The sequence below is a fragment of the Danio rerio genome, chromosome 6 (assembly GCF_049306965.1).
Source record: "Danio rerio strain Tuebingen ecotype United States chromosome 6, GRCz12tu, whole genome shotgun sequence".
In the NCBI taxonomy this organism is placed as follows: Eukaryota; Metazoa; Chordata; class Actinopteri; order Cypriniformes; family Danionidae; genus Danio; species Danio rerio.
Window position 1 is genome coordinate 61,573,829 of NC_133181.1, and position 21,626 is coordinate 61,595,454.

At 41.1% G+C, this 21,626-nt stretch overlaps 1 protein-coding gene and 1 long non-coding RNA gene across 4 annotated transcripts in view; one reads left to right on the forward strand and one right to left on the reverse strand.

The window, feature by feature from the left end:
• Positions 1–21,626, reverse strand: part of kif5ab (kinesin family member 5A, b) — a 61,470-nt gene that overhangs the window by 9,430 nt on the left and 30,414 nt on the right. For 2 of the 3 annotated variants that reach the window (XR_012408311.1, XM_001339614.10), the window contains exons 6-22: positions 21,196–21,251; positions 15,758–15,845; positions 15,300–15,424; positions 13,459–13,563; positions 13,168–13,316; positions 10,700–10,848; positions 10,427–10,593; positions 9,754–9,822; positions 8,226–8,432; positions 7,560–7,706; positions 4,586–4,774; positions 4,337–4,454; positions 3,968–4,017; positions 3,741–3,856; positions 3,384–3,485; positions 2,471–2,531; positions 2,318–2,389 (exon numbers count right to left, since the gene is read on the reverse strand). Coding sequence is in view for 2 of the 3 variants with exons in the window: in XM_001339614.10 (XP_001339650.5) it covers positions 2,318–2,389; positions 2,471–2,531; positions 3,384–3,485; positions 3,741–3,856; positions 3,968–4,017; positions 4,337–4,454; positions 4,586–4,774; positions 7,560–7,706; positions 8,226–8,432; positions 9,754–9,822; positions 10,427–10,593; positions 10,700–10,848; positions 13,168–13,316; positions 13,459–13,563; positions 15,300–15,424; positions 15,758–15,845; positions 21,196–21,251 (1,970 nt within the window). In the remaining variant the exon portion in view is untranslated. Of the gene's footprint in view, positions 1–2,317; positions 2,532–3,383; positions 3,486–3,740; positions 3,857–3,967; positions 4,018–4,336; positions 4,455–4,585; positions 4,775–7,559; positions 7,707–8,225; positions 8,433–9,753; positions 9,823–10,426; positions 10,594–10,699; positions 10,849–13,167; positions 13,317–13,458; positions 13,564–15,299; positions 15,425–15,757; positions 15,846–21,195; positions 21,252–21,626 lie in introns of all 3 variants that reach the window. The other variant, XM_009302769.5, reaches the window with a different exon arrangement.
• On the forward strand, positions 1,464–3,906 carry LOC141386396 (uncharacterized). Its single transcript, XR_012408341.1, has 3 exons — positions 1,464–2,572; positions 2,950–3,114; positions 3,349–3,906. It is a non-coding gene; the product is annotated as an uncharacterized lncRNA (long non-coding RNA).

Genomic DNA, 21,626 nt, shown 5'->3' on the forward strand with positions numbered 1-21,626 from the left:
CTGATCTGAGTCTTTAATAACAGATATGAGTCTTTTACAACAGACATGAGTCTTTGAGTCTTTATGAGTTTTTAATAATAGATGCAAGTCTTTTAGAACAGACATGAGTCTTCATGAGTCTTTAGGATCAGATGTCAGTCTTTATTATAAGATTTCAGTCTTTAAGATCAAATGTCTGTCTTTACGAATCTACTTGAGTCTATATAAGTCTTTAAGAACTTATACAAGTCTTTACGATCAAATGTCAGTCTTAAAGACCAGATGTCAGTCTTTAAGAAGATATTTGAGTCCTTATGAGTATTTAAGAACATATATCAGTCTTTAAGATCAAATTCTGTTTTTAAGATACTGATATGTAGATCTGATCTGAGTCTTTATGAGTCTTTAGTAACAGATATAAATCTTTTACAATAGACATGAGTCTTTATGAGTTTTTAATAACAGATGCAAGTCTTTTAGAACAGACATGAGTCTTTGAGTCTTTATAAGCTTTTTATAACAGATGCAAGTCTTTTAGAACAGACATGAGTCTTTATGAGTCTTTAGGATCAGATGTCAGTCTTTATTATAAGATTTCAGTCTTTAAGATCAAATGTCTGTCTTTACGAATCTACTTGAGTCTATATAAGTCTTTAAGAACTTATACAAGTCTTTACGATCAAATGTCAGTCTTAAAGACCAGATGTCAGTCTTTAAGAAGATATTTGAGTCCTTATGAGTATTTAAGAACATATATCAGTCTTTAAGATCAAATTCTGTTTTTAAGATACTGATATGTAGATCTGATCTGAGTCTTTATGAGTCTTTAGTAACAGATATGAATCTTTTACGATAGACATGAGTCTTTATGAGTTTTTAATAACAGATGCAAGTCTTTTAGAACAGACATGAGTCTTTATGAGATTTTAGGATCAGATGTCAGTCTTTAGGATCGGATGTCAGTCTTTAAGAGTTCATTCAAGTCTGTATGAGTCTTTCTGAACATATATCAGTCTTTAAGATCAGATTCTGTTTTTAAGATACTGATATGAGTCATGCAGATCTGATCTGAGTCTTTAATAACAGATATGAGTCTTTTACAACAGACATGAGTCTTTGAGTCTTTATGAGTTTTTAATAATAGATGCAAGTCTTTTAGAACAGACATGAGTCTTCATGAGTCTTTATGATCAGATGTCAGTCTTTATTATAAGATTTCAGTCTTTAAGATCAAATGTCAGTCTTTACGAATCTACTTGAGTCTATATAAGTCTTTAAGAACTTATACAAGTCTTTACGATCAAATGTCAGTCTTAAAGACCAGATGTCAGTCTTTAAGAAAATATTTGAGTCCTTATGAGTATTTAAGAACATATATCAGTCTTTAAGATCAGATTCTGTCTTTAAGAACTGATATGAGTTTTGTAGATCTGATCTGAGTCTTTAATAACAGATGTCATTCTTTAAGATAAGATATCAGTCTTGAAGAATCTGTTTGAGTCTATATAAGTCTTTAAGATCCTAAATGAGTTTTTAAGATCAGATTCTGTCTATCATAGCTGTTATGAGTGTTTCTGAACAGACATGAATCTTAATAAGTCTTTAACAACAGATGTGAGTCTTTTACAACAGACATGAGTCTTTATGACTCTTTAAGATCAGATGTCAGTCTTTAAGAACTGATATGAGTTTTGTAGATCTGATCTGAGTCTTTCTGAGTCTTTAATAACAGATGTCATTCTTTAAGAATTGATTTGAGTCTTTAAGAACAAATATCAGACTTTAAGATCAGATTCTGTCTTTAAGAACAGATGTGAGTCTTTATGAGTCTTTAGGATCAGATGTCAGTCTTATAAGATTTCAGTCTTTACGAATCTACTTGAGTCTATATAAGTCTTTAAGAACTTATACAAGTCAGTCTTAAAGACCAGATGTCAGTCTTTAAGAAAATATTTAAGTCCTTATGAGTATTTAAGAACATATATCAGTCTTTAAGATCAGATTCTGTCTTTAAGAACTGATATGAGTTTTGTAGATCTGATCTAAGTCTTTAATAACAGATGTGAGTCTTTTACAACAGACATGAGTCTTTATGACTCTTTAAGATCAGATGTCAGTCTTTAAGAACTGATATGAGTTTTGTAGATCTGATCTGAGTCTTTCTGAGTCTTTAATAACAGATGTCATTCTTTAAGAATTGATTTGAGTCTTTAAGAACAAATATCAGACTTTAAGATCAGATTCTGTCTTTACGAACAGATGTGAGGCTTTATGAGTCTTTAAGAATAGATATGTTCTTTAAGATCTTATTTGAGTGTTTGAAGTGTGTTAAACGTACCCGTTTGACTCGGGCTGTGAGGTCTTGAACGAACAGCTTCCTCAGATTGTGGAGGGTCTGGAGTTCACGTGCCTTTAAAGAGAAATGTGCAGGTCTGTCATAAACACCGTTATTATTATCATTACTGATATCATACTTTCTATAGGCACTCACGACGGTCTCTTCCAAACCCTTCATGTCCTGCCGGGTCTGTTCCTGCCGCTCATGAAGATACCTGTACAAACAGACAAGCATGATGGCATTTACTGCTGTCAGGTATATATTTTTATTAGATCGTTTAATACTTTCATTTAATACTAGATCATTTATTAGCTTAGTTTTATTTTATTTTTTGGTTAATAAATAACTTATCCATTCCCCTATTTCATACAAAATCAAAATGTTCAAAATCTGTTTCAGTTTCTAGCATTTAAAATATAAAATATATAGTCATAAAATAAAATGTAAACAATTATTATTCATTCATTCATTTACCTTCGGCTTAGTCCCTTTATTAATCAGGAGCCGCCACAGCGGAATGAACTGCCAACTTATCCACCATATGTTTAATAACCCTTCCTGCTGCAACCCATCACTGGGAAACACCCATACGCTACTGACAGTTTAGCTTACCCAATTCACCTATACCACAGGTCTTTTGAATTGTGGGGGAAACCGGAGCACCAGGAGAAAACCCACGTCAACACAGGGAGAACATGCAAACTCCACACAGAAATGGCAACTGACCCAGCCGGGACTCGAACCAGCGGCCTTCTTGCTGTGAGGCCACAGTGCTAACCACTGAGCCACGTGATTCAGTAAGTACATATAATTAAATTAAATATATGAACATTCTGAACGGTTAAAGAAACTGTCAATAATTTAATATGGCTTTTAGCAGCATCTATAATTAAATTAACTTATCTATAATTTATACACAACTAGTTCCTCCAGTGCAGACACACATTATCCTAAATCTGAACCATCAAATAAAACCCTTGTTCTGCCATCTAGTGGTTCACAGCATGTTTACACCGGTGTGTTATTCACAGTGTGTGTGCTTGCTTCGCGTGTACAGTGAACTGACCTGAGCTCCTCCAGCTGTCGGCTTTTCTCATGTTCCCGACTCTTCAGGACGCTGAACTCAACACTCAGCTGCTCCAGCTGAAGATCCAGCCTCTGGTTATCACTGCAGACACAAACAGGTCACACAAACTCACAAGGCACAAACACACATGCATACACACACACACATGCGGGGGGTCACAAACAGATGTGGGTCACACATACATACAGACATGCACTGATATGAACATGCACGGAACACACACTCATACAATCAAACCTAAACACAGACATGACACAGGGACACACAGATACACATTTACTATCAAACTCGCGTGCATGTCATGACACATGCACGCACACACACACACACACTGACTCGGTGAGCTCATCGATGATCTTCTGCTTGTGGTTGATGTCGTCTCTCAGTCTGCCGAGCTGTTTGTGCTGTGGCTCTCGCTGAACCTCTGACTTCTGATCCACAGCCTTATGACTCTGAACAGGAGATTCAGGACAGCGGAATAAACCATAAACATTTGGAGTTTACATGTATTTATAATGTTCTGAGTCCACTGATCCACAAACAGTATCGCAAAATCTTCCCACCTTCACATTTACAGACTCATCAGTGTCCAGCGGACGATCCAGAATGCTCTCTGCAAACACACACACACACGAGCTTATTAGAAGATACATTCGCCGGCCACTTTATTAGGTACACCTTACTAGTACCGGGTTGGACCCATTTTGCCATCAGAACGAGCAGCTGGACAGGTGTACCTAATAGAGTGGTGGCGATGTATAATATTAATATAAACATTCTGAAATCTTAAAAGTATTTTATAATAATTATATAAAGCTTTCAGTAGGCCCTAGTTTCTATTTTTAAGGACATGGGCAACACATACTAGCCACTAATTCTCCACAATATAAAGCAGATGTGTGCGTGTGGGTGTGTGTGTGTGTGTTTTGTACCGGTGTTCTGTAGTTTAGCCAGTTCTTCACTCAGACAGTCATAGTTTTCCTCCAGCTGACGTTTCTTCAGTTCCATGTTCTGCATGTACTCAGTCAGAGAGCGGATCTTCGCTTCGTGCTGGAACACACACACACACACACACACAGATTTCAGCATCTAGGTTGTCTGTGTGTGTGTGTGTGTGTGTGTGTGTGTGTGTGTGTGTGTGTCTGTGTGTGTGTCTGTGTGTGTCTGTGTGTGTGTGTGACCTGTGAGATGAGCAGCTGACAGGAGGACAGTTCTCTGCCGGTCTCCTCCATCTTTCGGTGACAGTCGGTCTGTAGACTCTCCAGTTGTCTGCATCTCTTCACCAGCGTCTTCAGCTCAGACTTCACTTTACTCATGTACACACACACCACTGCGTACTCCTCCTCCAGCACACCGGACAGCTCACTTGGCTGAACGCACACAAAACACACAAAACACACACGCACATTAACACACATGTACACATGCATTAAATAAAATAACTCTAGTATGGCGGGAAACTTTAAATAAAAATAACTCAAATGTGGCGGGAAAGTTTAAATAAAAACAACTGAAAAATGGCAGAAAAATCCAAATAAAAATAACTCAAATGTGGCGTAAAAGTTTAAATAAAAATAACTCAAATGTGACGGGAAAGATTAAATAAAAATAACTCAAATGTGGCGGGATAGTTTAAATAAAAATAACTCAAATGTGATGGGAAAGATTAAACAAAAATAACTCAAATGTGGCGGGAAATTCAAATAAAAATAACGCAAATGTGGCGGGAAAGTTTAAATAAAAACAACTGAAAAATGGCAGGAAAATCCAAATAAAAATAACTCAAATGTGGCGGGAAAGTATTAATAAAAATCAATCAAATGTGGTGGGACAGTTTAAATAAAAATCACTCAAATGTGACGGGAAAGATTAAATAAAAACAACTGAAAAATGGCAGGAAAATCCAAATAAAAATAACTCAAATGTGGCGGGAAAGTTTAAATAAAAATAACTCAAATTTGGCGGGAAAGTTCAAATAAAAATAACTCAAATGTGGCGGGAAAGTTTAAATAAAAATAACTGAAAAATGGCAGGAAAGTATACATAAAAATAACTCAAATGTGGCAGGAAAGATTAAATAAAAATATTTCAAATTTGGCGAGAAAGTTTAAATAAAAATAACAGAAAAATGGCAGGAAAGTATAAATAAAAACAACTCAAATGTGGCGGGAAAGTTTAAATAAAAATAACTGAAAAATGGCAGGAAAGTATAAATAAAAATAACTCAAACGTGGCGGGAAAGTTTAAATAAAAATAACTGAAAAATGGCAGGAAAGTATAAATAAAAATAACTCAAATGTGGCAGGAAAGATTAAATAAAAATATTTCAAATTTGGCGAGAAAGTTTAAATAAAAATAACAGAAAAATGGCAGGAAAGTATAAATAAAAACAACTCAAATGTGGCGGGAAAGTTTAAATAAAAATAACTGAAAAATGGCAGGAAAATCCAAATAAAAATAACTCAAACGTGGCGGGAAAGTTTAAATAAAAATAACTCAAATGTGACGGGAAAGTATTAATAAAAATCAATCAAATGTGGTGGGACAGTTTAAATAAAAATCACTCAAATGTGACGGGAAAGATTAAATAAAAACAACTGAAAAATGGCAGGAACATCCAAATAAAAATAACTCAAATGTGGCGGGAAAGTTTAAATAAAAATAACTCAAATTTGGCGGGAAAGTTCTAATAAAAAAAACTCAAATGTCGTGGGAAAGTTTAAATAAAAATAACTCAAATTTGGCGGGAAAGTTCTTATAAAAAAAACTCAAATGTGGCGGGAAAGTTTAAATAAAAATAACTGAAAAATGGCAGGAAAATCCAAATAAAAATAACTCAAATGTGGCGGGAAAGTTTAAATAAAAATAACTGAAAAATGGCAGGAAAATCCAAATAAAAATAACTCAAACGTGGCGGGAAAGTTTAAATAAAAATAACTCAAATGTGACGGGAAAGTATTAATAAAAATCAATCAAATGTGGTGGGACAGTTTAAATAAAAATCACTCAAATGTGACGGGAAAGATTAAATAAAAACAACTGAAAAATGGCAGGAACATCCAAATAAAAATAACTCAAATGTGGCGGGAAAGTTTAAATAAAAATAACTCAAATTTGGCGGGAAAGTTCTAATAAAAAAAACTCAAATGTCGTGGGAAAGTTTAAATAAAAATAACTCAAATTTGGCGGGAAAGTTCTTATAAAAAAAACTCAAATGTGGCGGGAAAGTTTAAATAAAAATAACTGAAAAATGGCAGGAAAGTATGAATAAAAATAACTCAAATGTGGCAGGAAAGATTAAATAAAAATATTTCAAATTTGGCGGGAAAGTTTAAATAAAAATAACTGAAAAATGGCAGGAAAGTATAAATAAAAACAACTCAAATGTGGCGGGAAAGTTTAAATAAAAATAACTGAAAAATGGCAGGAAAGTATACATAAAAATAACTCAAATGTGGCGGGAAAGTTTAAATAAAAATAACTGAAAAATGGCAGGAAAGTATACATAAAAAGAACTCAAATGTGGCAGGAAAGATTAAATAAAAATATTTCAAATTTGGCGGGAAAGTTTAAATAAAAATAACTGAAAATGGCAGGAAAGTATAAATAAAAACAACTCAAATGTTGTGGGAAAGTTTAAATAAAAATAACTGAAAAATGGCAGGAAAGTATAAATAAAAATAACTCAAATGTGGCGGGAAAGTTTAAATAAAAATAACTGAAAAATGGCAGGAAAGTATAAATAAAAATAACTCAAATGTGGCGGGAAAGATTAAATAAAAATATTTCAAATTTGGCGGGAAAGTTTAAATAAAAATAACTGAAAAATGGCAGGAAAGTATAAATAAAAATAACTCGAATGTGGCGGTAAAGATTAAATAAAAATCACTCAAATGTGGCGGGAAAGTTCAAATTAAATAAATTTAAATGGTGATAAAGTTTAAATAAAATTAACAGAAAAATGGCAGGAAAATTTAAATAAAAGTTTCTCAATCAAGATGGAAAAGTTCAAATAAAAATATCTCAAATATCCTGGGAAAGATCAAATAAATATAAACATGACGCAATAGCATGCACTCTCTTCCAATTTTTCAGTTACAGCCGAAAATACCCGTCTAAATGACGCTGCAGACACACGGATGACGATTCGCTCACCAGTCTGAGGTCTCCGTTGCCCAGGATGAAGCTGAAGTCGTTCAGATCCTTCACCAGTGTGTTCAGCACCTCAGTGATGCGTTTCCTCTGCTGACCGTTCACTTCCTGTAGCCTCGAGAAGTCTGATTCCAGAGACAGGAGAGCCGACTGATGGAGAGATACACATGCACACATTAAACATGCTTGATTAAACATTCACTATTCATTACTAGCAGCTCGATGAAGGCATTTACTGCTAACATCCACATCAGGCCTGCTGTTTATATTGGGCTGCAGATCTGACTTTCACTGGCCGACCTGCTGTTTCAGAACACTGATGCTGCTGCTGGACTGAACTGAAGAAGATCAATACTGTCATTACTGCTTTAGATCTGGAGAAACATGTGTGTGTGTTGTGTGCGTTATGCATGTGTTTGTGTGTGTTATGCACATGTTTGTGTTTGAATGTGTTATGCATGTGGATTTGGGTGTGTTATGCGTGTGTGTGTGTATGTGTGTTTGTGTTGTGTGTGTTATGCATGTATTTGCGTGTGTTATGCATGTGCATGTGTGTTTGTGTGTATTATGCATATGTGTGTTTGTGTGTATTATGCATATGTGTGTTGTGTGTGTTATGCATGTGTGTGTGTGTGTTATGCATGTGGAGTGTGTGTGTGTGTTAGTTACAGTGGTGTGTGCGAGCTCCTCAGTGAGTCTGCGGTTGTGTCTGCTGTTGTCCTGCGCCTCCAGACTCTTGTGGTCGTAGCTCAGTGCCAGCTCCTCCAGCGCCTGCAGCACCTCCTGCACCTCCAGCTTCGAGCTCTCACTGTCAGCCTGCAGCCGCCGCACATCACACTGCACACGCTCAAGGTCAGCCCGCGCACACGCCAGAAGCTGCACACACACACACACACACACACACACACACACACACACACACACACATTCATATATACATGTACTGTTTGCTGGTAAATCAATGTACACTCACCGGCCACTTTATTAGGTACACCTATCCAGCTGCTCGTTGACACAAATTTCTAATCAGCCAATCACATGGCAGCAACTCACTGCATTTAGGCATGTAGACATGGTAAAGACGATCTGCTTCAGTTCAGAGCATCAGAATGGGGAAGAAAGGGGATTTAAGTGACTTTGAACGTGGCATGGTTGTTGCTGCCAGACGGGCTGCTCTGAGTATTTCAGAAACTGCTGATCTACTGGGATTTTCACGCACAACCATCTCTAGGCTTTACAGAGAATGCTCCGACAAAGAGGAAATATCCAGTGAGCGGCAGTTCTGTGGGCGCAAATGAGGTCAAAGGAGAATGGCCAGACTGGTTCCAGCTGATAGAAAGGCAACAGTAACTCAAATAAGCACTCGTTACAAGCGAGCTCTGCAGAAGAGCATCTCTGAACACACAACACGTCCAACCTTGAGGCGGATGGGCTACAGCAGCAGAAGAGCACACCGGGTGCCGCTCCTGTCAGCTAAGAACAGGAAACTGAGGCTACAATTCACACAGACTCACCAAAACTGGACAATAGAAGATTGGAGAAACGTTGCTGCTCTGATGAGTCTCCATTTCTGCTGACACATTCAGATGCTCGGCTCAGACAACATGAAAGCATGGATCCATCCTGCCTTGTATCAGCGGTTCAGGCTGCTGGTGGTGGTGTAATGGTGTGGGGGAGATTTTCTTTGGGTCCATTAGTACCAATTGAGCATCAACGCCACAGCCTACCTGAGTATTGCTGCTGACCATGTGCATCCCTTTATGAGCACAGTGTCTCCATCTTCTGATGGCTACTTCCAGCAGGATAACGCAGCATGTCATAAAGCTCAATCATCTCAGACTGGTTTCTTGAACATGACGATGAGTTCACTGTACTCAAATGGCCTCCACAGTCACCAGAGCTCAATCCAATAGAGCAGCTTTGGGATGTGGTGGAACGGGAGATTGGCATCATGGATGTGCAGCCGACAAATCTGCAGCAACCGTGTGATGCTATCATGACAATATGGAGCAAAATCTCTGAGGAATATTTCCAGTAGCTTGTTGAATCTCTGCCATGAAGGATTGAGGCAGATCTGAAGGTGAAAGGGGTCCAACACGGTATTAGTAAGGTGTACCTAATAAAGTGGCCGGTGAGTGTATACAGGCTGAATGTATCTGGGTTAGAGTGTTATGTGTGTGTGTATGTCAGTGTTTACCTCTTCTTGATCCAGCATTTGCTCCTTCAGTTTCTCCACCAGCTGACACTGGAGATTAATCTCATCGTCCTGTCAGAGAGGAGACAATCAATACAGAAGTCTGTGTGTGTGTGTGTGTGTGTGTGTGCGTGTGTGTGTGTGTGTGTGTGTGTGTGTGTGTTCGTGTGTGCATGAGTTTTATATGTGTGTGTTAGTGTGTGCAGGGCGACGCGGTGGCACAGTAGGTAGAGCTGTGGGGGCTCACAGCAAGAAGGTCGCTGGTTCGAGCCTCGGCTGGATCAGTTGGTGTTTCTGTGTGGAGTTTGCATGTTCTCCCCGTGTTGGTGTGTGTTTCCTCCGGGTGCTCCGGTTTCCCCCACAGTCCAAACACATGCTCTATACACATGCTATGTGTAATCTGTGTGAGAGTGTGTGCGTGCGTGCGTGTGTGTGTGTGTGAGAGAGAGTGCGTGCGTGTGTGTGTGTGTGTGTGTGTGTGTGCATGAGTTTTTAGGTGTAGATGTGTGTGTGTTTGTGTGTGTGTGTGTGTATGTAGATAAGTTTGTAATTGTGTGTGTGTGTGTGTGTGTGTGTGTGTGTGTGTGTGTGTGTGTGTGTGTGTGTGTGTGTGTGTGCATGTGCATGTGTGCGTGTGCGCGTGTGTGCGTGTGTGCGCGTGTGTGCGTGGTGCTACCTTGTCATCCAGTTGTCTGTAGAGCTGTTGAATCTCCTCCTCATATCTGCTGTTGTGCTGCTCTGGGATCAGTTCAGTTTGGCCGTGGCTCTGATTGTCTACAGCTGTGTCTTCAGTCACATCACACTCAGCAGGAGACACAGGAGTGATCAGAACCACTGATTCACCTACACACACACACACACACACACACACAGTTACCCATATGTGACTGACATTGGTGGATGTTTTATTATGTGTGTATAAGGTGTGTGTGTGTGTGTGTGGCATCACCGTTGCGCCAGTGGTTGAGCTCGGCCTCCAGTCTCTGCATGCTCTCCTTCAGGTCCTTGTTCTTCTCCTTCTCCTTCTCGTATTTCCTCTTCCACTGCTCAGCCGTGAGCTCCAGATTCACTGACGCCGAGTTCATGATGGTCTTCGCTCTGACAATGAAGGAAACGTCAGTGTGTTACTGGTGTATGTCACTGATGTGTGTGTGTGCGAGCATGTGTCACTGATGTGTGTATGTCACAGATGTCTGTGCGCGTGTGTTCGTGTGTGTTTTTGTTTGTAAGTGTATCACTGATGTGTGTTGTGTTGTGTGTATGTGGCACTAATGTGTGTGTGTGTGTGTGTGTGTGTGTCACTGATGTGTGTGTATTTGAATGTGTGTGTGTCTGTGTCTGCTGTTTGTGTCACTGTTGCTTGTATGTGTGTATTTTTGTGTCTCTCTGTGTGTGTGTCACTGATGTGTGTGTGCATGTGTGTTTGTGGTTGTACGAAAGTATGTCACGGTTGTGTGTTTTACCAATTCGTGTGTGTGTGTGTGTGTGTGTGTGTGTGTGTGTGTGTGTGTGTGTGTGTGTGTGTGTGTGTGTGTGTGTGTGTGTGTGTGTGTGTGTGTGTGTGTGTGTGTGTGTGTGTGTGAGTGAGTGAGTGTGTGTGTGTGTCTATGTGTCTGTATGTAAGTGTGTGCCACTAATGTGTGTGTGTCACTGATGTGTGTGTCACGAATGTATGTGTTACCAATATGTGTGTGTCTGTATGTAAGTGTGCATTACTGATGTGTGTGTTTGTGTGAGTCACTGATGTGTGTGTTACCAATGTGTGTGCGTGGGCGAGTGTGTGTGTGTCTGCTGTTTGTTTCACTGTTGTTTATATGTGTGTATTTTTGTTTCTTTCTGTCTGTCTGTCTGTGTGTGTGTGTCACTGGTGTGTGTGTCACTGATGTGTATGTAGTTTACATGTGTCACTGATGTGTCTGTGCATGTGTGTGTGTGGTTGTACGAAAGTGTATGAGTCACTGATGTGTTTGTCACAGATGTGTGTTTTACCAATACATGTGTGTGTGTGTGTGTGTGTGGTTGGTCTGTATGTAAGTGTGTGTCACTGATGTGTGTTTTACCAATGTGTGTGTGTGTGTGTGTGTGTGTGTGTGTGTGTGTGTCTCTGTATGTAAATGTTTGTCACTGCTGTGTGCGTTACTAATGTGTGTGCATGTGTGCATGCGTGTGTGTGTGTGTGCGTGCATGGGCTCATCTGTGTGTGTGTGTGTGTGTGTTTGTGTCTATATGTAAGTGTGTGCCACTAATGTGTGTGTGTCACTGATGTGTGTGTCACGGATGTATGTGTTACCAATATGTGTGTGTCTGTATGTAAGTGTGCATCACTTATGTGTGTGTTTGTGTGAGTCACTGATGTGTGTGTTACCAATGTGTGTGCGTGGGCGAGTGTGTGTGTGTCTGCTGTTTGTTTCACTGTTGTTTATATGTGTGTATTTTTGTTTCTTTCTGTCTCTGTCTGTGTGTGTGTGTCACTGGTGTGTGTGTCACTGATGTGTATGTAGTTTACATGTGTCACTGATGTGTCTGTGCATGTGTGTGTGTGGTTGTACGAAAGTGTGTGCATCACTGATGTGTTTGTCACAGATGTGTGTTTTACCAATACATGTGTGTGTGTGTCTGTCTTTATGTAAGTGTGTGTCACTGATGTGTGTTTTACCAATGTGTGTGTGTGTGTGTGTCTCTGTATGTAAATGTTTGTCACTGCTGTGTGCGTTACTAATGTGTGTGCATGTGTGCATGCGTGTGTGTGTGTGCGTGCATGGGCTCATCTGTGTGTGTGTGTGTGTGTGTGTCTATATGTAAGTGTGTGACACTAATGTGTGTGTGTTTGTGTGTGTGTCACTGATGTGTGTGATACCAATGTGAGTGTGCGTGTGTGTTTGTTTGTGTGTGTGTGTGTGTATGCGTGTGTGTGTGTGTGTGTGTGTGTGTGTGTGTGTGTGTGTGTGTGTGTGTGTGTGTGTGTGTGTGTGTGTGTGTGTGTGTGTGTGTGTGTGTGTGTGTGTGTTTGTATGTGTGTGTATGCGTGTGTGTGTGTGTGTGTGCGTGTGTGTGTGTGTGTGTGTGTGTGTGTGTGTGTGTGTGTGTGTGTCTATGTGTCTGTCTGTGTGCCACTAATGTATGTTTGTGTGTGTCACTGATGTATGTGTTACCAATGTGTGTGTGTGTCACTGATGTCTGTGTTTGTGTGAGTCACTGATGTGTGTGTTACCAATGTGTATGCTTGTGTGCATGCATGTATGTGTGCGTGCATGGGCTTGTGTATGTGTGTGTGTGTGTGTGTGTCTTTTTGTCTGTATGTAAGTGTGTGCCACTAATGTGTGTGTGTCTGTGTGTGTCACTGATGCTTGTGTTACCAATGTGTGTGTGTGGGCTCACGTGTGTGTGCGTGTGTGAATGTGTGTGTGTGTGTGTTACCGTTGTCCAAACATCAGTGTGGATTTGGTCTCAGCATCGTTGTAGGCTGAGGGTGAGCAGCAGATGAACATGGTGGTCCTGCAGTTTCCACCCAGAGAGTCTTGCAGGATCCTCGTCATCTTACTGTCACGGTACGGCACGTGAGTCTTCTGCACACACACACACACACACACACATTTGCAGAATATATCTATATAGTATAAAGTGCTATAGGAATAGAGATGAATCGAATTGAAAGCATGCACACACACACACACACACAAACACACAGAAGTGAAAAGTGTCACTCACGGTTCCTTCAGCCAGAGCTGAGATGACGTTTCCCAGAGCAGACAGACTCTTGTTGATGTTTTTGGCTTCATCCAGAACGGCTCCTTCAGCCCCTGTTTTACTCACCTGCCACACACACAGATTCATGCTGACATGACTGCTCACACACACACACACACATAAACCTCAGTCAGACTGTCCAAAAGAGGCTAACAACTGAATCCTGAGGACAGCAGAATTGATCAGTGCATTCAGCTCTGTTTATGATTAAAGAATCAAAACATGCACCTTAACTTTGACCTTAAATAGCTCTTTTGCACAATATTGTTCTGTCTTATCTAAAATAAGGTGTTTTAGGTGACTAATCTATGTATATGCACAAATACACTCACCGGCCACTTTATTAGGTACACCTTACTAGCACCAGGTTGGACCCCTTTCGCCTTCAGAACTGCCTCAATCCTTCATGGCAGAGATTCAACAAGCTACTGGAAATATTCCTCAGAGGTTTTGCTCCATATTGTCATGATAGCATCACACAGTTGCTGCAGATTTGTCGGCTGCACATCCATGATGCCAATCTCCCGTTCCACCACATCCCAAAGCTGCTCTATTGGATTGAGCTCTGGTGACTGTGGAGGCCATTTGAGTACAGTGAACTCATCGTCATGTTCAAGAAAGCAGTCTGAGATGATTGAGCTTTATGACATGCTGCGTTATCCTGCTGGAAGTAGCCATCAGAAGATGGAGACACTGTGCTCATAAAGGGATGGACATGGTCAGCAGCAATACTCAGGTAGGCTGTGGCATTGATGCTCAATTGGCACTAATGGACCCAAAGAAAATCTCCCCCACACCATTACACCACCACCACCAGCCTGAACCGCTGATACAAGGCAGGATGGATCCATGCTTTCATGTTGTCTGAGCCGAGCATCTGAATGTGTCAGCAGAAATGGAGACTCATCAGAGCAGCAACGTTTCTCCAATCTTCTATTGTCCAGTTTTGGTGAGTCTGTGTGAATTGTAGCCTCAGTTTCCTGTTCTTAGCTGACAGGAGCGGCACCCGGTGTGCTCTTCTGCTGCTGTAGCCCATCCGCCTCAAGGTTGGCCGTGTTGTGTGTTCAGAGATGCTCTTCTGCAGAGCTCGGTTGTAACGAGTGCTTATTTGAGTTACTGTTGCCTTTCTATCAGCTGGAACCAGTCTGGCCATTCTCAGTCTGGCGCCCACAGAACTGCCGCTCACTGCATATTTCCTCTATGTCGGAGCATTCTCTGTAAAGCCTAGAGATGGTTGTGCGTGAAAATCCCAGTAGATCAGCAGTTTCTGAAATACTCAGAGCAGCCCGTCTGGCAGCAACAACCATGCCACGTTCAAAGTCACTTAAATCCCCTTTTTTCCTTATTTTGATGCTCTGACTTGAAGCAGATCATCTTTACCATGTCTACATGCCTAAATGCAGTGAGTTGCTGCAGTGTGATTGGCTGATTAGAAATTTGCATTAACAAGCAGTTTGACAGGTGTACCTAATAAAGTGGCCAAGGGAGTATTTTACCGTAAACCTTCCTGTGGAGAATTTGAATGTAAAAGACTGATCTGTGAGGGGTGTACTCATCTATGATCAGCACTGGATCATTTGCAGTAATTAATTTTATGTTCACCTGAAGACAATAGTGTGCGCTAGCGAAATAAACACTGTACATTTGATGTTACGCAGACTGTAATGAGACGATGGGATTTGTGATTGTTGTTTCCTACAGATGGATGCAGTGTTGTGTGTGTGTGTGTGTGTGTGTGTGTGTGTGTGTGTGTGTGTGTGTGTGTGTGTGTGTGTGATGAAAACACAAACACACTGAATGACCTTCTCGCTGCCGGCCAGATCCACCAGGTAGAGTTTTCCACAGAGTTTCTGCTCGGTCTCCACATGCTCCTGCTTAATGTTGATCAGGAATATACTGTGACTCCTGGAGCTGTGCTCGTTCATATCTGACACACACAAACACACACACAAACACACATACACAAACACAGGGATTTCAATGGTAAAAATGCTTCTACACTGAAAAAATATCCATAAATGGGCAGTTTTCCATATTTTAGATTCATGTTTATATTTTTCCTTGATTATTTCTGCTTTTGAATTGCATTATGGGATCTTGATCTTTCTTCCAGCAACTTTTAACCTTGAAAAGTTGTAAAAAGTGACTTTTATGAGCAGTTTGCGGTGCTATATTGTCTGGGATGGTGTTGTAAATTATGGGACATTATGTAATGAGTATTATATCTAGCATTTGTTCATGTTTGGTTAGAGATACTAACTTGTAACAGCGACGTGCCGATTGGCTTTTCCTTCATCAATAAGATCCATCACTTCTTCAGGACTGGAGACAAAACGTTCAGTGCAACCCTGTTAAACACACACACACACACACACACACACACACACATTTACATTACTGTGACACAGTTTGGGATCACAATTACACACATACACACACACAAACAATGGGATGTCACAATTACACACACACACACACACACACTTGTTTGTTTTTGTGAAAAGTGGGGACATTACATAGGTTTCCCTTCATTTTATACTGTCCAAACGGTATATTATATTGCCCTCACCCCTAAACCCAACCATCACAGCAGACTGTGTGCAGCTTTACTCTGATTAAACTCATCCTGTGGCATTTATAAGCATTTTGAGAAATGAGGACGTCACCAATGTCCTCATATTTCACCTGCTTTTTGTAATACCTGTGTCATACCCATGTCATTATACAGATTTGTGTCCTGATATGTCACAAAAACACGTACACACACACACGTATAATAAAATAATACAGAATAAAGTCGCATCTTAATTTAAATATTGTAGGTGTTTCCTGAGATCACTGTTTTCTTTTCGCACTGAATCTCTTCAGTGAATGCCAGCAGACACAAGAGACATGATGGCATGAGTTTAAAGGAGACTTATTGTGCAAAAATCAATTGATAAAGGATTTAAACACAGCAGCAGTGTGTGAGTATCTCCAGCCTCTAATGGTCAAAATTAATGAATTAGAAACAGTCTGCAGAAACACTTTGATTGACATTCTCCATTTGTACGTGTCATCAGAGGGGGGAAAGCCCCGCCCACTAGTGCCCATCCCTCCCTCATTAGCATAAACAGCAGCCCTGAGTGAGAAGCAGCCGTCTGTCCATTAGCCATGAGAGTGAGCTGCTGAAGATAATGTCAGCATAGACTTAGGCCCAGTTTACAATAATGCGTTTTAGTTTAATAACGCATAAGTTTTGCTATGGTTACGCCATCCGTCCACACTACACCAGTTTTTGAGCGCCGAAAACGGAGTGTTTTGGAAACGCTCAAGAGGCCGTTTTCTTTCTATAACGCTGCTGCTTCATCTCAGTGTGGATGAGGAAAAGTGGAGACATCTGAAAATGGAGGCGAGGCTGCTGAAATTCGCTACCTGATTGGAGCTTTTGTGTCATTGCGTACCCTTCCCTTACGCCCCATTCACACGTGGCGTCAGCGTCAACGCTTCCCATTCACTTTGAATGGGTGACGTCAGGCATTGCCGAAATGCATTGTAGATCCGTCCGCGCCGCTTTAGAGGCGTTGCTCGCTGCAGAAGTTGGGACTAGCTGAACTTTTCAAGCGCCGACAAAAGTGTCAGCCAATCAGATCGCTGTATGCAAATACACCAGCTCAGACAGTGGCCTATTGCTGACTAAATTTCATTGGCTGATGCTGCTATGACGATCGCTTCAGCCCCAACTTCAGACACGCCTTCAGTCAAATGTTGACGCTGAACTCCATGTGAATGGGGCCTTATTCGTCAAGCCCCTATCACATGACTATAACACAACGCTACCGGAAAACAGCAGACCAGCCTTCACTGTAAACAACAACATGGACACAGAAATGGGAGCGTTGTTTGCTCTATTGTCCGTTTAAGGCGTCATTGTGCAGTTAAACTCTGCCTTTTTTTACTACAGCAGCTGCATATATGAAATTTGCTGGCAGCTTGCTCTCCGCAGCTCTCACATGGTCGCCCACTGAAGCTAAGCAGGGCTGCGCCTGGTCAGTACCTAGATGGGAGGACACATGGGAAAACTAGGTTGCTGTTGGAAGTGGTGTTAGTGAGGCCAGCAGGGGGCGCCCAACCTGCGGTCTGTGTGGGTCCTAATGCCCCAGTATAGTGACGGGGACGCTATACTGCTCAGTGAGCACCGTCTTTCGGATGAGACGTTAAACCGAGGTCCCGACTCTCTGTGGTCGTTAAAAATTCCAGGATGTCCTTCGAAAAAGAGTTGGGGTTTAACCCCGGCATCCTGGCCAAATCTGCCCACTGGCCTCTGTCCATCATAGCCTCTTAATCATCCCCATATAATAATTGGCTTCATCACTGTCTCCTCTCCACCAATCAGCTGGTGTGTGGTGTGCGGTCTGGCACAAAATGGCTGCCATCACGTCATCCAGGTGGATGCTGCACAATGGTGGTGGATGAGGAGACCCCCCCCCCCATGTGTAAAGCGCTTTGAGTGCCCAGAAAAGCGCTATATAAATGTAAGGAATTATTATTATTATTATTATTATTATTATTATTTTATTCGCAAGACGCAAGCTTTGTTCGAGCTCTCGCTAATTGTTCGCGTCTGTCCACAAAAAGACCTCCCTTGTTTTCTTTGCCATCGTGTTCGTTGTTCAACCGGCGTCTGTTGACCTACGATAACCAAATGCCGAGTGAGACACATGTTTCCTGTTTATACTAAAATGCCCAGAGTGCGCGAATGATCACGTGATGTACGTTTTTGGTGGCGTAGTGTGGACGGAGATATGTTCAGAAGAGCTAGGTGAAACGCTAGTGTGGACGCGGATCGTTTTTGATCTAAAACGCCGTTTTAAAACGAAAACACACTAGTGTAAACGGGGCCTAAGAGGATTATAGATGTGGAGTTTTAGGGTGCTTTCACACCTGCCTTATTTAGTTGGATTGAATCACACTAGAGTTCGTTTCCCCTGTTGGTGCGGTTCGTTTGGGCAGGTGAGAATGCAGCAATCGTACTCGAGTGCGCACCAAAAGCGGACCAAATAAGCGTACAGAGACCTGCTTGAAGAGGTGGTCTCGGTACGCTTTCAAACGAACCCTGGAGCGATTCGTTTGTGGTGAGAATATGATCCGTACTAAACAGGTCCAACAGCAAAAAGTACTGCGCCTTTTAGACTAATCCAGCTGCCGTAGGCCGATGCGCTGTGCATTATGGGATATGGAGGAAAAATATTTGTTGGCAGCGCTTTACCAAGAGAGAGAGAGAGAGAGAGAGAGAGAGGGGGAAACATTACCTGATGGATCGTTGGTAATATTTCCGCAAGATGAGCATGTTTCAGTTTAGCTAAATTAATTCACGCCTCCTCCTGAAGTGACGAGTGATGTATTAAACACTGTTTTCCAGCCGCGCTTCATTTTCGTAATGTATAGTTTGTCTAAAGCAGGGATACAATCAGCCAGCGCAGTCGTCCCTCCAGAGTAAAAAGTTTTGTTTACCTGCGGGAGTTCACTGGCATTTTCCCGCACGTGAATTCTGACCAATCAATAAGCAGTTTAGGAAATATGTTCAACAACATCTGGCCAATGAGAGATGTGGATTTTGTCACATGACTGCATTTTGGTTTGTTTCAACTGGTTCGGACCAAAACCAGAGTGTGGTGTGAAAACGACCCAAAGACGGCAGAAAATGCAACAATGTATCATTTATTGCGCTTGGTGCGGACCAAATGAAGCGAACTACAGATGTGAACGCACCCTCAGATGAAGCACAAATGAACAGCGACAGGAGTCTCCATAGACTGACACAAGCATGAAGCACACACTGACCAACGACAACATGCACACCTGACCAGTACTCAGGGGCGGACTGGCCATCTGGCGGACCGGGCACTTCCCGGTGGGCCGACGTACTTTTTGGGCCGGGCTGATCATTGTCTTATGATCTGATCGGCCCATAAAAGGCTTAGCAGCCTATCATTTTTTTCTGCCTTATTAATTGACGCTGCTGTGATCTTTGTGACTCTCTGAAAGTAGATGCTTTTTTCCCGGACAGACAGACCGGGCCGGCCCATGTGACACTCTGCAGCCCATTGGCTCTTTTCGGTTATGACATTGGGCTGGCCCAATCACAAACTCCTATTTTAGACTCTGTGTGAGCGTGCGTCGTCTGTGTGCATTTGTCAAAATAGTCGAGAGTCAGAGAGAAGAAACGCAAGGGAGGCGCAGAGAAATCGCGGGAAATACACCGGGGTTTCATTTAGCGGTTCTGAATTGTTCTCTGTTCATTCTAGCACACGGCTAAAAACGCAAATCACGTGACCACACACTCTCTGCCTAGAGTTGCAGCTCAGTTCAGCGGGTGAGCATAAACCCCAGGTGAGAGTATAGTGCATGTCAGACAGTTCATCTGCTGGATGATCTCATCTCACTATAGTTGTTAAACGTGATATTGAATTCATCTTGTTGTCTCTATCTAACAATTCTTATGTCTTTTGAATCACTTGTTCTCAGTTAACTGTTTTGGCTGAGTGCAAAGATAAGCTTATATATTAATTTATGTAACCACATACACTGATTCTGCACATTGACTGATTGCTTACCTTTATCGTTTAAATTTAATGTACATATACTGTTATAATGGCCATTATTGATTATTAAAACTGATATTCTGCAAAAGAGACGGGGTAAAGTTCATTCTTTTCAGTGGAAATGAAAGGAGACAGTTATATTTAAGCCCTGTTTTGTTATAAATATGCAGAGTGGAGATGACGCTCATATAAATATGCATCTACACGAGGCTGTTTGGTGTCTGTTAATCATAATATCAAAATGAAACAAATTTGACTTGTATTATGTTTTCATTGTTTAGATGGTGAAACAGCAAGCAGGATGAGGTGAATTAGGTTATAAAGTACACTGTTCCCTTTAAAGATTTACCCATGCATCAGCAGGCAGTTTTTGTTATGTTTATTATTGAATATAGGCTGAGTGAATAGTGTTTTGAATAAGCTAAATTGGCTGTAGTGTATGAGTGTGTGTGAATGAGTGTGTATGGGTGATTTCCAATATTGGGTTGTGGCTGGAAAGGCATCTGCTGCATAAAACATGCTGGAATAGTTGGCAGTTCATTCCACTGCGGCAACTTCTGATAAATAAGGGACTTATGCGAAGAAAAATAAATGAATGAATAGTGTATTTTTTAGAACTCAACAAATATCTTTATGGGCAGTATACAGAAATTAAATTGAGATTAAAGTTTGTATTTATTTATTTCATGTATATATGGCTTGTGTGTTTTATAGAATATGAGTTGATACAAATATTGGACGCGCATAGATAGATAGCATTTTGATTGAATTTAGTGGGCCGCTCTTGCCCAAAATGCCAGGGCTGATTTTTTGCCCCAGTCCAGCCCTGCCAGTACTGAGAAGACTAGTTCTGTTTCACATCTGTCGCTATGTTGACACTTATGCATTTGTAGCTCCGCCCTCTTCTGAATAGACCACAATCTCTGTTGCATTTAAAGTGACAGTCACCGAAACACCACAATTAGAGTCTACGCCTAAAACAGTCTAACAGCAGTAGGTTTTGAGTTCTGTAAGTTCCTCTGTTTTGTGTGCGGAAGTCATTAATGTCAGAAGCTCTTATTGTTTACAGTCTGAGCCCTATAAACATCAGTGAGGTCAGTGTGATTCAGCTCACCTTCACATAGGGAACACGATTCTTGTCTTCGTGAACTGACAGGTTTGTCTTAGTCACTGCAAAACATGGAGAAGATAATGAGCATGAACGAACACAGAATGATCTGAAGCGTAACCAACATACAGTATAAAGGTTGACTGAAGGATAGTAGACTGTCGTTTTGAAGTAATTTTGCACTGACAAAATGATTTATCAAAGGTAAACTAAGATTACTGCGTTACAAAACAAAAATAATTCAGAATTCCATGGAAAACATCAAAATTTTGAGAGAGGGGTCTGGATGCAGACCTGGTGCAGCGCAATCTGAGCTGCATCCAATGCTTTTTAATGCGCTCACCTAACCCCACCCCTCACAGTGACGTCACTCACTCTATTGAGTGTCTGACATTGCATCGTTGAGTGATGCAATCTCAGCTTGCATCATAAAGGCT